At 40.5% G+C, this 15,793-nt stretch overlaps 1 protein-coding gene across 4 annotated transcripts in view; it reads right to left on the bottom strand.

The window, feature by feature from the left end:
• LOC124616689 (membralin) overlaps positions 1-15,793 on the bottom strand; it is a 495,400-nt gene that overhangs the window by 390,329 nt on the left and 89,278 nt on the right. For all 4 annotated transcript variants that reach the window (XM_047145027.1, XM_047145025.1, XM_047145024.1 and 1 more), the window contains exon 6: positions 15,341-15,458. In XM_047145027.1, the coding sequence (XP_047000983.1) occupies positions 15,341-15,458 (118 nt within the window). The remainder of the gene's footprint in view (positions 1-15,340; positions 15,459-15,793) is intronic.

Raw genomic sequence — 15,793 nt, 5'->3', positions numbered from 1 at the left:
GGCAGTGGTGTTGGTGAGGACACATTCACCTGTGAGAGGAGAGGAGAGAGCAGGTGGTGGAGGACTCAAAATCCATGAGCTCTTCATCAGCAGGCACAGGAGGGAACCTCGCTGGGGCCCAAGGCTGAAGCAAAGGAAGGATGGCTGTAAGCGAAGGGAGCATAAATGGTGAAGAACACCACTGGAACAACGTCACAGTCAACCCTGTTGCCCCTTCTGCTGACCAAAATATGGTAGGCCATGGTGATCTGGGGCATGAGCTTCAGTGTGCAACAAATCGCAAAGATCTCGTGGCTAGCGTCCATGCAAATGTTCCATCGGACTGCACCCACTGACTGGCATCACCAAATAGATAGCCAGGAGACTCAACAATGCACCTTCACAGGAAGAGAAGACACTGACTTCATTTGGGTCCTGAACATATGCACAAAGAGCATCACCTCTGAGTTAGAAGCTGGTTGAAATGGGGAGGTAGTCAGATACAGAATACTGTCGCATGGGCGAAAGTCTTCAAATTCCTGAGCCACAAATTGCTGACTGTTGTGAATCATGAGGATCCTGGGGGACTCCTTGAAAAAATGGTTGACAACACGTGAACAGTGGCAGTCAGTGATGCAGAGAACAACTTGGCTGTTTTTGGGAAACATGACAAGGCATCGATCATCAACAACCACACACTGCCCAAAAACAAAGCTGCAAAATCAATGTGCACCCTGTACCAGGGTGCTCTGGAACTGGACAAGAAGAAACCTGGTGCGGTGGCACCTTAATACAGGGCCATCCATAGCAATAAACTTAATCTCATTGCTAATTATTGGACAAATACTTCTATTAATTCTAGAATCAGCACCAGATGTTTGATGTAACAATTCATCACCAGCCAGTAGACATGACATAATGCCTTCATATGAATCATACTTTAGTGCAACACATGCAGCAGCTAGAGTATGCAAGGATGCAACAACCAACAGCTTTGTTCCTCCATGGCAAGCAAGAGCACACCCTGGACAATGTTGAGTCGATCATGGAGGAGAAAAAACTGTACACCCCACCAGATCTGCGCTCATGCAATGCAAACACACTTTGGTCAATCCACTTGGACAGCTAAAATGACTTTCCGGATAAGCGGGTCAGCGGTCGTGGTGTTTATGACCTATTATGCCAGCAACAGAAACTCCAACAAGGTTTGCTACAAGGTACCTTCCAATGCAAACACAAAAGCCTCTGGCCAATCAAACTCCAGATCAAGCCCCACCAGCAGCTGTAATAGATATCATCATTTGCATGCTGAGCGGTCAAGCAATAACGAATGTCATAGCAATAATTACTGAGAAAGTGAGTCTATCTCTGCAACTGGTGGGCATTACTATCTGCTAACTTGGAATGGCAGCATTTTTTTTTTTTTTTAACTTAAAGAAAAAAGAAAACAACACTAAAGCTCCTTTAGGTTCTCAGGCACTTGTAAGTGGGCAATGGTTTTGATGCAATTCACATAGGAACTACATCTTTGCTTAGCACATGTCCCAAAAAATGCACTTTTAAGGAGAAAAAAACACTTTTCTAGCCTGCAATGAAAGCTGTTCTCCCACAGACGTTGGAAAATCATACATAGGTCTTGTAAATGCTCCTCTCATGTAGAGCCCGTACAACTCCTCCGGTTGTGGAACTAGACAAGAATCCACGACACACTGTGACTTATTGTCTGTTTAAAATTACCTCAAAGGTGCACTGAACCATCGGGCATCTGAATTGCCACCGATGGGGTGGCCCACTGATTTGACAAAACATTAGAAACAACACCCTGATCCTGCCAGCACTGCAACTCTGCCTTTACACGGTCGCACTTGGGGAAGAGAATTGGGGATGGGGAGGGTGATAAACTTTAGGAATTACCGATGGCTTAAGAGAAATGTATCCCAAGAAATTTTCTGTCCAACCCAAGGTATTCTCAAATAGCTTGTTATGAAAATAATACAAAAAGAATGACTTAGGCACTAAACAGACTACATCTGCTATAAGAAAACCAAAAACAGAAAAAGTGTTTAATCCAAAAACATTTTGTGCCTGCAGGGAATTGCCTCTAACAACATCAGTTGCTGTTCCACTTTCTTGTAGTGTGCAGAGACTGAGAACTGAACCCTAAAAGGAATACATAGCTTATTATATGACAACTTGATGTAGCGGCCATTGCAACGCTAAGCAGCCCAAGAGCTTGTACGTATTGAAGCTAATAGGGCTGGCCATTGCTCCCATGGCTACCTGAAATTCAACTGATCACCCATCCAATACTCTGCCACTGATCGTGTATGGCAGAGCGTACTTCTGGTACCACTAACTGGTACCCCGTTTCCACTCACAAAAGGTGTGTCGGAAGAATGATTGTCGTTTTGCCTCTGTACTGGCTCTAATTGCTCAAATTTTGTTGTCGTGATCATTCTGCGAGATGTGTGTGGGACAAAGTAAAATGTTGTCAGACTCTTCCCGTGAAGCACTCTCTCATTGCTAAGCGGCCTACTTGACAGCATAAACCATACGTGGCTTCCACATCTGAGCAATCTTGTTAACATGGGTATCTGAGCAATCTTATTGAACATGGGCAGACAACTGGGGCAGGACCACTGGCTCACCCAATGAGTGGTAGGAGAGTGATGCCGGAGACCAAAAATTGTTGTGGATGAGAATTATGATACTACGATCAATGAAAAACCACCGAGCTTGAAACAGGTGAAGACCGGCTGCACCACAGCACCAATGAACTGAAATCATCGACAAGCAGCAACTTGGTGAGAGGGAAGGCCACCTGGGAAACCCTACAGGCATCAGGGATGGTTTATCATTTACACCTGCCAACTGTTGGAAAGGATGTCTCTCGCCACCACCGTAAGGTCATGCTGTTCCACAATATTGGCAATGTTGGCTAAAGACTGTTCGGGCAAGGTCAATGCCCTAATTTGGACCTCAGGATCAGGTGCTAACCAGACTATCACATTCAGAATCGGCAAGTCTGTGTACGAGGTGACACATTTTGGACACTCAAAACAACACTTCTGTGAGAGACCCTGCAAATCAGAAATCAAAGCCGTACATGACTGCCCAGGGCACTTGTGGTGGTGCTGCTGAGACTGCAATCATGCTGTTACCATGTGGGTTTAATGTCTGAAATACTGTGAAAGCAACCAACAGATTTCATCAAAGTGAAGTTTCTTGGGCTCAGAGGAGGACTCAAAATTTTGCACAACGTCTCATAATCACAAACTGCTGGACAACAAGAAGGTGGCTTTATCAACTGGCTCTACGGTATACCTTACCCAACAGCGCAGCAAGAACCAGTGCATGCAATTTTCCCAAATTTCTATAGACTAAATGAAACCAGAAAATGAGGGGTGAGGAAGAAAATTGCACAGCAGGTGCATGGCCTGCCACCTGTGTGGCATAGGCACGAAGCAATTCCATATTCTGGTTTAGTTATCCAGGCTGTTGCTCCTGTAGGTATAAACTGTCCCTGCCAGCAATGCAGAAATTCCAGGTCCATGGTGTTCCAAAATTAACAATGAAAGGAAGGGAAAAAAATAGAAGCGTCACAAGCAAAAGAATGTCCTCTGTCATCACTTTAGCCTCTGTATTAGTATGACAATGCTGCTAAACAACACTACCGGGACAAGATACTGTATGGGTGAACAGTGGGTCAACAACAAGCCTGGGAACAGAACCCCAGAACCTCACAGAAGGAAATGAAAACTCACCAAGCAAGTCACCCTACAGGGAATCAGAAACTCCAAAATCGCAGACACATGCACGGGGATGAGTACAACACATGGCATCTGCAAGCAGCTGACGACAGAGGTTGTTAGGTTAGGTTAGTGTTGTTTAACGTCCCGTCGACAACGAGGTCATTAGAGACGGAGCGCAAGCTCGGGTTAGGGAAGGATGGGGAAGGAAACCGGCCGTGCCCTTTCAAAGGAACCATCTCGGCATTTGCCTGAAACGATTTAGGGAAATCACGGAAAACCTAAATCAGGATGGCTGGAGACGGGATTGAACCGTCGTCCTCCCGAATGCGAGTCCAGTGTGCTAACCACTGTGCCACCTCGCTCGGTGACGACAGAGCACACAGAAACTGCAAGAGGTGCATGTCGACGTCAGCAGTGGTTAAACTCAGCGTTAAAACTGTCTCAGCTGGCTTACTTGTCTCTCAGAGATAAACACTTCCATCTGCGGGTCTCCCCATATATGTTGTGGGTGTCACCCATGCCACTTGTCTGCACTTTTCCATTCACAGGCATACTATAATAATAACAATAATAATAATAACAGTAATTATTATTATTATTATTATTATTATTGCTGTGATTATTATTACAAGATTAATTAATACAAAGATCAATTAATACCAACATTTTTCTGTACTCCTGTAATATTCTACCAAGCTTCACTAATCAGAGCATCATCCTTGCATAGACCACAGTGCTCAATTAATTTGTTGATGCGATCTTTCCAAGAGCATCATGCTCAGACACATTTACATGTGCCAGGTGGTTTCCATTGAAACGTCTTCTTTGGCCACCAATAATCTGGCGTTCTCAACAAATTCCGATATCAGTTTATTTTCTTTCAATTCCATCAAACACTGTTTCATTTGCCCTCATACTAACTCTTATTTCACCATCATCAGTTTTTTTCTTTGATTCTTAATATTCTGGTGTTCCTTCATAAGTAATCCATTTCCATAGCCATTGACCACATTCTGAGTTCACCATTTAAAACCCATAGTTCTAGTCCATAGCACAGGACAGATTCAACCATTAGCCTACCCACTCTTTTCTTACTACTGTTAGCAATGTTCTTGTACCACCAAAAAGAATTCATACACCCTCATACTTTTTTGCTTCGTTGTATTCTGTTATTTTTTTTGCTCTACAATAGTAAGCCAGTTTTTTCAGTACATGTTCCCAGATATTTAAATTCCTCTCCCTGTCTCATAACTGTGCTGCCAGTGACATGTACTTCAAATCTTTTGTCACTATTCACTACCAGATATTCGGTTTTTGTTAGACTCACATGTAGTCCCCACCTGTTACATTCCTGATACAAAAGTTGTACCATGAACTCGAGATCATATTCATCGTGTGCTAGAATAGCCCAGTCATCAGCAAAACTTATGAAAATAACTGTACTTCATTAACAACGATTCTCATTCTTCCATCTTCTTAGAGCCCGTTCTACATATAAATTGAACAAGATGGATGACATACTGCAACCTTATCCCACCTTTGTGATATTAATAGGTTCTGATAATTTGACCCTCTTTTAACCTGTACCTTTTTACCTCTGTGAATTTCAATAATAATCTGCAAAAGATGGTCATCCACATCTATTACCTTCAGTAACTTCCCACAGTTTGCTCTGGAAACCATGACATGAGCTTTTGCTAAATCTACAAAGGCAATGCGTAGCTCCTTCCCTACGGCTTTTAAATTTTTTCTGTTGGCTTCTTGTAAAATAAAGAGGTTATCTGTAGGATCTGTTATGTGTATCTGAACCTTCCCCAATATGTCGGTCAACACCTTGTTGTATCTTCTCATACATAATTTTGCCATATAAGCAGCTCATCATGCATTCCTCTGTAGCAGGTAGTGTCTCTTCTACTCATCTTTCTGAAAACGGAAACCATACATCATTTCCACACAATGAAATTTTAATACAATGGAATTTTAATCCACTGGCAACACTTGTTCGTGACATGCATTACTCTTTTCTTCAAACGGTGTCCTCCAGCTTTCAATAATTCCACAGGAATATTTTCAGGACCAGGTAATCAGCCATTCTTCATTTTAGCTAATGCACAGTTTACTTCATCTATTGTAATGGTCCTATTTCGAAGAGTTTCTTCAGTCTTACCTTCTTCCTCTTTTGTGTACTTCAGCCTATCTTCAATTAGAAGATCTGTACAATGCTTTTTCCCTTTCTCTTAAAGGAATTAAGATGTCTACTGCTTTGTTTTACTGGTGTTCTCTTCATACCAGTAATTGTCCTCCATGCCTCCATCATCTGTGATCCTCATATTAAACTCTCAATTTGAATGCATCCCTTTTCCCATACCCTGTTCTTTTCTGGTTTCATTCCTTTTCTTAACTCCTGATTGAATGTCTGGTAATTTTGTCTATCTTGAGGTAACTTAGCTGATAATTAGTTTTTATATAAACTCTTCTTTTCCTAAATAAACTTCTTATGATCACCTAACATCCTTGGAGGATCTGTTTGTCTGCACTCCCACTCTCAGTCCCCTGTACCTCTAGAACAACCACACACTAGTCTCTGTTGCAATGAATCTATAATGCTGGCCTGCTTCAGGAGAAAGAGCTTGTACCATGTCTGCTGTAGTTTCTCTCATTGTTCTGGCTAATCAGCTGCTGATGGTTCTCTCTTAAACGGACACATCATCTTTTGTAAAATTAAGTAGTGGTCAGATCCTCAGTTGGCTCCCAGCAAGACTCTACAGTTTTGAACTACCACTTTTCATCTTTGCTTAATAATGCTGTGGCTTGGTTCCAAAAGGGCCAATGTCAATAGTTGTCAAAACTGGTTTCATTGGTCTACGCCATATAGTTTTATGTGCTCTTCATAATGTTAAAATGGCCAATGTCTAAGCCACATAGGACAAGAGATACTGGGGTTTTAAGATGTAAGCCTCAAATTGTTTTATCAAGTTCCTAATCATCATAAAAGGGCCAATCTTGACATTGGCCATCCCTCTTATTTTACATTTGTTGTAAGAAGGGCCAATGTCGACATTGGCCTTTTTTGCTGGCAGATGGTTTCAACAACTGAAATAGTGCTGTGACATTGGACTTAAATCTGGGGGGAATACACAATAATAAGAGTTGTTTTTTAACAATTCCCCTAACCAATCGGTGCAGTGTTAGTGAGGAGTCTAGACAGTCTTGGTGGGCACAAACATCATGTTTCACAGAGGCGATAAGGAAGAGCTTGAGGAACAAACTGCACCTGAAATATCACCACTGACGTGGTCACTTTGCCTTGAACATAAGTTTACTAAAGTAAACTGATATCAGGAGCATTTATCCCTAATGTTTCCAAAACATGACTATAAATTGACTGGTATCTCTACTTACTTAATGCCAATCTAAAACATTATCAACCGCCTATTAAATTTATTTCATTTTTAATTTCTTTAAGGTCATTCCAGTACTAGTACAGAAGGAAATGCATGTTCATCATTATTGGCAGGTGTGACTTCAAGTTCTGATGAAGATGTATTTGAAGATTCTGATGAATATGTTCCAAATAGTGGTGAAAGTAGTGATGAAAGCAGTGATGGAGGGAATATAGCTGTACGAAAGACAGTTAAAAGATCTTCAAGGATTGAAGAAATTTATCTAATTCAACAGCAGCTTGGCAATGAAACAAAAAGGGGGAGGAAGGGGGTGCAAGAAATGTGATCCACGGGTTCAGCCAGAAAAAGAAAGCAAAATGAAAAATTATGGGAGAAAAATCAGAGGAAAGAATTGAAAACTGCAGGAAAGGAATGTGTGACGTCAAAAGGAAAAGTTATACCTGCTACAGTTCTGAAATCATTGTGCAAGTGCAGCAAAAATTGTGGAGGAAAATTAAATGACTATGAGAGAGAAAAAATGTTCATAGAATATTACAAATTGTCCCCAGAAGGTCAAAATCAGTTCATAGCTAATCATGTGTTTGAGGAAAAGAAACATGTGGAGCGTTTAAGGAACAAACCTGAGGGAACTGCAAGCAGCTGTAAATATTCCAGGAAGTACTTTGTTTACGGTCTTTCTTTGCAGACTAAGATAGAAGTATGTCAGAATATGTTCCTTAGTACATTTTCCTTAACACAAAAGAAGATAAGAATAATTGTGGAGAAAAGATGGGGCTCTGAAGGAGGGGTGTGTTCGAAGATGGACGTGGTACACAATCTAATCATCCGAAAGTTCCATCTGATGACACGGATTTAATGAAGGAACACAGTAACATGTTTCCTTCCTGTGAGAGCCATTATTCTTTATCTCATTCTTCTAAAAAATATTTACCTCCAGACTTGATTATTTCAGCAATGTACTGGCTCTATCAAGAATTTTGCCAAACCAAAGATATGAAGCCAAGAAGTGAAGCGTGTTATTGAAGAGCTTTTGTGATCTGTTTCAATCTTAGCTTCCACAAACCGAAGACTGACACTTGTGCAAAATGTGACAAATACTTCACATTACTCAAGAATTGTACTGATGATGCTCAGCGTTGTAAAGTTGAAGTGGAACAACAGCAGCATTTGGATTTAGCCCAGGCTGCTTACGATCAGAAAGACATGATAAAAAGAAAGCTGTGTAGAATTCCAATATAGTGACCCTGGCCTTTGATTTGTAGAAATGTCTACCCACTCCTTTTCTACACTGTGGTGTGACATTTTACAAATAATAACTTTGGACCTGCAACTTGATCACCTATGTAAAGACACATATAGAATGTTCACCAGTATGTTACATTTGAAATGAAACAGTGGCGGGATGAGGTGGCAAAGAAATAGCTTCTTGTCTATATGATTATTTGATGATACTGGCTGACAAAAATTTTGGGGTACACCCGTACAGTGATTCGCGTACGGGACAAACAAATATTTTTATTGCCATCATGTTTCTGAGAGTAGTGGAAGAATTCATGATTCAGGGAAGACGTCTGTAAATCAACCACAAGTTTCTTAAAGTTGGACATACTCACTTGGAAGCTGACCCAATTCACGCAGCCTTTGAGAATACAAAGAAAACAACAACTGTTGAAGTGTAACTGCCAAGAGACTGGACCAAATTTATATGCATGGTTCCCTGAAAGCCACCCATAACTGCAACAGAGCTGGAACAAAAGGACTTATACAACTTTAAAGACTTGATGAGAAGTCATTATCTGTACAAGAAAATTAAAACGGAAAGGAATCCTATTGTTTGGAATAAGATAAAATGGATGAAGTATCACTCAGGTATGTCAGGAATTGTCTCCTAGAAACACAGCTACTCCTCAGAAGAACCATTCAAGATGATAGATCTGAACAGAAAGAAAATTCAATGCTTGTCGATGTCAAAACTTGCACTTATTTCTGATTTTATCATACCCAGCTCAGAAAAGAAATTAAAGGACTTAAGGGATCTCCTTACACACATTAATGTAAGCAGTTGTCCGTTCTACATGCAGTTCATCAATCACCTGAGAGCCAATACACAGATGAAAGAGATAAACAGATATCTTATGAAGGGGAGGATGAGGATGGTGATGGTGATGATGGAAATGACTGATATATTTTTTTCTCTCCCCTTTTACAATATCAACCATAGTGTACATAAATTATTTGTATGATATTAAGAAATGTGAATAAACAGTCTCCCCCCCCCCCCCCCCCCCCAATTATGAGACCAAAGAGTGATAAAACGTAATTTTTGGAACATGTAACAGTTGCTATCAGTTATTAAATTCTTGAGGAATGAATAAAGTGATTTAATTAATGAGTACAAGGAAATTGTTTTCTTAAAATTACCTGTTTCTGGTTGTTCATTCTACCTGACACTGATGTCCCAAGTGCCAATGTCAAATAATTTAAGAGAGTTCATGATGTTAAAAAGGGGCAATGTCCTCTTAAGTCCTTTAATTTTAAAGCTGAAAATTCTAGAAATTTATTATTTAAAAACAAGCTTTAGTTAAGTTGGTTTACTATAGTGTTAGTAACAATAGCGCCAAATATATTGTTAGTAGTTGTCAGAAAATGTTAGAAAATATTCAAAAGCTTATAACTTAAAACTAAGATTCTTGACATTGGCCCTTTTAGAACCAAACCACAGTTATGATGCAAGTGATTAACAATTTCTGTTGTAATGAGGGTGGTTCCCACATATATCTGTGAGTATATTTACGCGAATAATGTGTGTTCAGAATTTTTAAATTATGCTCGTTACAGAATTCTACAAGATTTTCTCCAGAACTATTAAAAACGTTATCTACATATCTTCGTACTATGACATCATTTCTTGTGAGCCTACTCTCGCATTAAAGTCATTTGCTATTATTTGTCACGTCCCCAGAGGATTTAATTAACAAAATGACATAGCTATTCATAATGTAAAGGTTCAGCGAGTATTTCTTACACGGACGCCGCGCAGTGAAACCCGAAGTTCCGCAGACACGGAAGGGAAAGTGTTACACAGTACAAATAGCCCGAGCTAGTAAACACGTCGAGGATATGAACAGCGCGTCTCTCGGGCCTTGGAGGGCGAGAAGGAACTTTCCGCCCCAGGACTCTGCCGGACAAATCCAAACCAATATAGGTCCACAGCGACAAAATGTCCGGGGAGACCGAAAAATAAGTTAGAGAAAGCAGATGTGAAGGCTGCATCCGAGCAGGACAGACCTTCAAAACGCGTATTTAAGGGCATCCACGAGCAGCAAGAAGCAGAGTCGCCACAGAAGTTGAAGAGGACACAAGCAGACGAGGCCTGGCAGCACAGAGAAGGTAGCAGCCGCTACTGATGAGTCTATAGGAACTGCAACTACGAGAAGACAGTGATGCTCTGGTGGATGCAACTACAACTGTCAGTTAAGTAGAAGTTTTGCATTGGAATAGTTTTGAACAGGGACAGTTTGTCTCTGTCTCAAGTAGACTCTACAGTTAGTTTCAGCAATAGAAGGAACAAGCCACTGGCTGGTGCTTCTCTCCTGTGAGATAGGACAAGAGTCCATTATTTAAATGAAGAGTGAATTCAAAGTTGGTAGTTCTCATGAGTAGTCGTTTCCGACAGAGTGAGAAGTGGAGATTCTGGCTAAATCTATAGAAGTGTACAGAGTAAGGGGAAGGGTCTGACACCTCACATGTCCTTTGTGATATTAGTTCAATAAATTGTGTTAAAGGAGAAATCTCACCTTACTTTTTTGACAGTTCAGTGCTGCCAATTCCCCCCTTGTACCCGCTACCTATTGAAAGCATTGTCTAATGTATCTACATCTCCTACACGCCCTTAGACAGTCCAGGAGATTCTACTCCCTCTCACCTCCATAATAAAGGTTAGTTAAAGGGAACCACAAACCCATAATTGTCGTCAATGTCCCGATTGCGCCACGCAGGCTCGACCAACGCTATATTGGTATCCGGGACCTGTGCCAGGACACAACATATTATTTCTTGGTGGTTTTTAACTTGGTTAAGTAATGGTGAGGGTGACAATTCTATCATATAAAAATGTGTAATCCTTTATGTAAGAGCTCATAGATTCGTTAATTGGAAGGAAAACACCTGCTTTTGTCCATTTATGTCTAACAACTCCAGACCAAAAATTGATGAAATTCTCAAATTTCTCATTTCTTTGTCTCTTTTTCTTAGTTTCGGACAAAACAATTATGTGCACATTCAGTTGATTCACTTCATTCTCTAATTCAGTGCATTTATTTGCAATGTTGTGAGCATTCCATGTATCAACTCCAAGAGTTCTTCTCCCTGCCAATAACTGTCATAATGTTATTCCATTCAAGTGTTGAGGGTTTACTTTGGAGTCCTGAACCTTAGAAAGTTTTTACATATAATGGGGTGCTCCCCCACTCACCCAACTCCCAACCTAGAGGACTACAATTTGACATCGAGGTTTACTTTCCTGGTAGTGTTCACTTCACTATGCCTGAAGACACCTCCCTTCCCTATGAAAAGACTATAAAATGAAAATGTAGGACACCCCAACAGCCTTGTAACCAAATATTGTTGAGATCAAGAAAGCAAAAGTTGGCCAAGAGAGGGAGACAGAAAAGAAAACATAAGTCTGACACAAGTAAATGGAAGAAATGTCAGACTTACCTAAGGGCAAATGTGATTGCTGCCCTCATACTCCCATGGAGGGAGGCCCCTACACTGATACTCACCTCCAGATAAATTTGCAGTCAGAATCAGTTTCAACCACAATAGATGTAATGTTTTTGTAGACTGCAATGAACACTCCCCCTCCTACGATGCCCACCCTATTTACCAACAATATTCATTCCATGCCTCATTAAGTACAAGGAGTGGTCAAATGAAAAGGTATGAAATGTCATAACAATCCAGTCTCCAAGGTCTTACGAAGTTCAAGTGGGAACAGCTTGAGCAATCGCCTTGCAACCGGACATGTCACCCTGTGTGTTCGGTCCACAAAAAGAACACCTCAAAGAGAAGCACTCCTACTCGGATGAGGAACTGGAGGACACAGAGGAGGACTGGCTCCTCTCACTGCCAAGCCACAGGAACTCTGGGAACAGCAAATCCCTCAGCTCATCAAACAATGTGATGGTTATGCTCAGGCCTCTGGGGATTACTTTTGAATAAATACTTCAATTGTACCCACAGCATTGTTTTGTACCTTTCCTTTTGGATACTCCTCATATTTCAGAGCTTTCTACTTTGGGTTACATCCAGTTCTCTCTCCTGAGTGTAATTTGATTAGGAAAGCTTTTCTTGGGACTATTCAAAGTGTGTGTTTTTTCCCATGTTCTCCTATCATTTCCCTTCTCTCCCTTTACCTAGAATCAAGTTTCAGGCCCTCACCACAATTAAATTTTTGTTTCTTTAACCCACATGAATAATTTCTTTTATCACTACAGACATTGTTTCGATATCTTTATCATGTGTGGAGCTACTATATACAGGGTGTCCCATTTATCTTGACCACCCTAAATAACTGTTTGTCCAGATGCAAATTACAAAATGTTTCAAGCAAATTTTTTTAGCCGTCAGGGTGGCACCCTGTATTTTTTATTTGGTAATTCATTCCCTCTCCTAAAGACCTATTCAAAAATGTATCACAGTGTACCACTCACTGAAATACAAAGTTATTAATTACATAACACAACTTTGACGTTGACGCTCCCAGCACTTAGTGCAGGTACTAGGGTTAAGGGAACACATCCACGTGCTGACGTTGACAGAGGACAAATGTAAACATAAGTAGAATGCACACCCATCATTCCATCAACCATTGTTGTTGAAGAGCTGTGCGAGTAGAATGTACACCAACGAAGAGAAGGTAGAAATGCTACTCATCTATGGGGAATGTAAGTTACCAGGACAGTAATTGCAATACTGTTTTCTTATGTACGGATACATTTAGTACAGTAGTTTAGTCCTTTTAAATACTGTTGTGTAGAGTAGGCATACAGTAAAGGCTGTCCTTCCTACAAACTGCATAGACATAACATTTCTTTTATTATTGTTGTTGAAGGTAGGTGAAATGCTATGCAGGCAGCGGGACTGTACAGATAGCAATATCCAGACAAGAACCCACCTTCCCGATGGATGTTTTCTCACCTTGTTGCAATGCTTCAAGAAATGGGAAGTTTCAACCCATGACAACGCAATCATCATAGCACTCACACAGACGAAGCTGCCAAAGTTACTGTTCTCGCTTCCATCGCTATGAATCCACATGTGAGCACACGACAGCTTGAACACAAGTTTGGCATTCCTGAAACCAGTGTACATTGTATTCTTACACATCACCGGTTCCATTCTTACCATATACACCTACATCAAGAATTGCATGGGAATGATTTCCAGAATCGTGTACATTTCTGTCATGGGGACAGCAGCAAATCCTTGTCAAACCTAACTTCTTCTCCAATGTTCTATTTACTGGTGAATGTTCGTTCTCAAACAAAGGACAGGTAAATACAAGGATCATGCATTATTGGTCCAGCGACAATGCACAATGGCTTACACAGGTGGAACAACAGCGTCAGTGGAGAGTTAACTTCTGGTGTGGGATGCTTGGAACTACAATTATTGGCCCTTATTTCATCAATGGTAGTCTAAACAGCACAGCATATGCCAACCTCCTCAGATGAATTCTCCCTCCTCTTCTGGATGAAGAACCACTAAGAGCCAGAATGCTTATGTGCTATCAACACAATGGATGTCCAGCATGTAATGCCTTGCCTGCACATAGTGTTCTGAACCGAAGGTATACTGCCAGATGGATTGGTCACGAAGGAACAGTTACTTAGCCTGCTACGTCTCCTGATTTAAATCCTCTGGACTTTTTTCTTTGGGGATGCATTAAAGACGTCTATCGCGGTACTACAACTACTCCAGAGGACATGCAAGAACATATTGTGCTTGCTTGTAATTCTCTTCAGCAGGTAACACTCCAAGCAGTAAATAATTCTTTCATTCAACGAGTGCACCAGTGTATCGGTGTCCAGGGTCACCACTCTGAGCACCTTTGAAAGTTCTACTCCTGGGAAATGGTACAGAAAAGTCAAAGTCAATTTTGTGTTATGTTTTTACTTGGTTTTCATTTGTTTTCTGACAACTCCAGCAAGTGGATGAGTTTGTGATCCCAGGCTCACAGCCAATAAAATTGTGTTTCAGTGAATGGTACACTGATTTTTTAATAGGTCTTTAGGAGAGGAAATGAATTACCGAATTAAAAATACGGGGTGCCATTTAAAAAAGACATACCACAGTTCATATCTTTGCAAAAAACAAAGCTACAATGAAACAAATACTAACAAAGAGATAGAGGGGCTGGCCAGTACTTATCTCAGCTCAGTACAGCCGATAGATCAGAAAATTTACATTCCTAGCTTTCGGAACTTTGTTCCTTCATCAGGGAGCAGAGAGGGGAAAAAAGGGAAGAAGGGAAAGTGGATTTAGTTACTCACAACTCAGGTTATGAAGCAACAGGAAAAGGTAAACAGGGAGGGTAGCAAGGATGGAGGCTGTACTGAGCTGAGGTAAGTACTGGCAGGCTCCTCTATCTCTTTGTTAGCATTTATTTCACATCTTTATATGAGATTTTCCATTAATCATTTAAAGCTACAATGAAGGCAATCATGCTGATTGATGTTCCCCTGATGGCTAAAGAACAATTTGCTTGAAACATTTTGTAATTTGCATCTGGACAAACAGTTATTTAGGGTGGTCAAGTGGTCAAGATAAATGGGACACCCTGCATATAAACATGTGCTACAGAGAGTCTCTCTTGTCTATGGTAACGCATTCACTATGCTGTTCACTGTATCTATGGTTTAACCACTGGAAAACCATGCTCACCTGGTGAAAAAGAGCAAACATTATCCAAATGTTACATTGTAGTTTCAGATTAAAGTTAACAAAATCTGTGAAATAGCATACAATTTTTTCTTTAAATATGAGAAGGAAGTAAAAATCCAACCTATTTATCCACATTTAAAAATAAATAATCCTCAATAGGAACCAGCACACAGTTTTAATCTGTCAGGAAATTTCAAATCAGCGCACACTCCATTGTAGATGAAAATTTATTCAACAACAGAATAAATGATCTCTTACCTGCTCGCACAAGCTTCTCAACCTCTGACACAGATTCTTTCAATGGCGCAATAATTTTATCACTCGCCAATGGACTGTCGGCATCTTCCTTTATGGTTTCATTAGCACTTGGAATATACTGCAAGAAAGAGACATGTCACATGTTGAATAATATTCTGAATTTGTATTGAACCACAACCATGTAAATTACATACCAAATAGCAAAAATAAAGAGATATCATCTACATTTACATTAATACTCTGCAAACCAATGTGAAGTGCATGGCAGATGATACTTCCCATTGTACCAGTTATTACATTTCTTCCCGTTCCATTCACTCGGCAACAATGATTGATTGAATGCCTCTGTGCACCCTGTAATTAATCTAATCTTGTCCTCCCAACCTCTATGTGACCAATACGTAGGGGGTTGTAGTACATTCCTAGAGTCATCATTTAAAGCCAGTTCTTTAA

This window comes from Schistocerca americana, chromosome 5, assembly GCF_021461395.2.
Source record: "Schistocerca americana isolate TAMUIC-IGC-003095 chromosome 5, iqSchAmer2.1, whole genome shotgun sequence".
Taxonomy (NCBI): Eukaryota; Metazoa; Arthropoda; class Insecta; order Orthoptera; family Acrididae; genus Schistocerca; species Schistocerca americana.
This window is presented reverse-complemented; position numbering and strand designations above follow the sequence as displayed.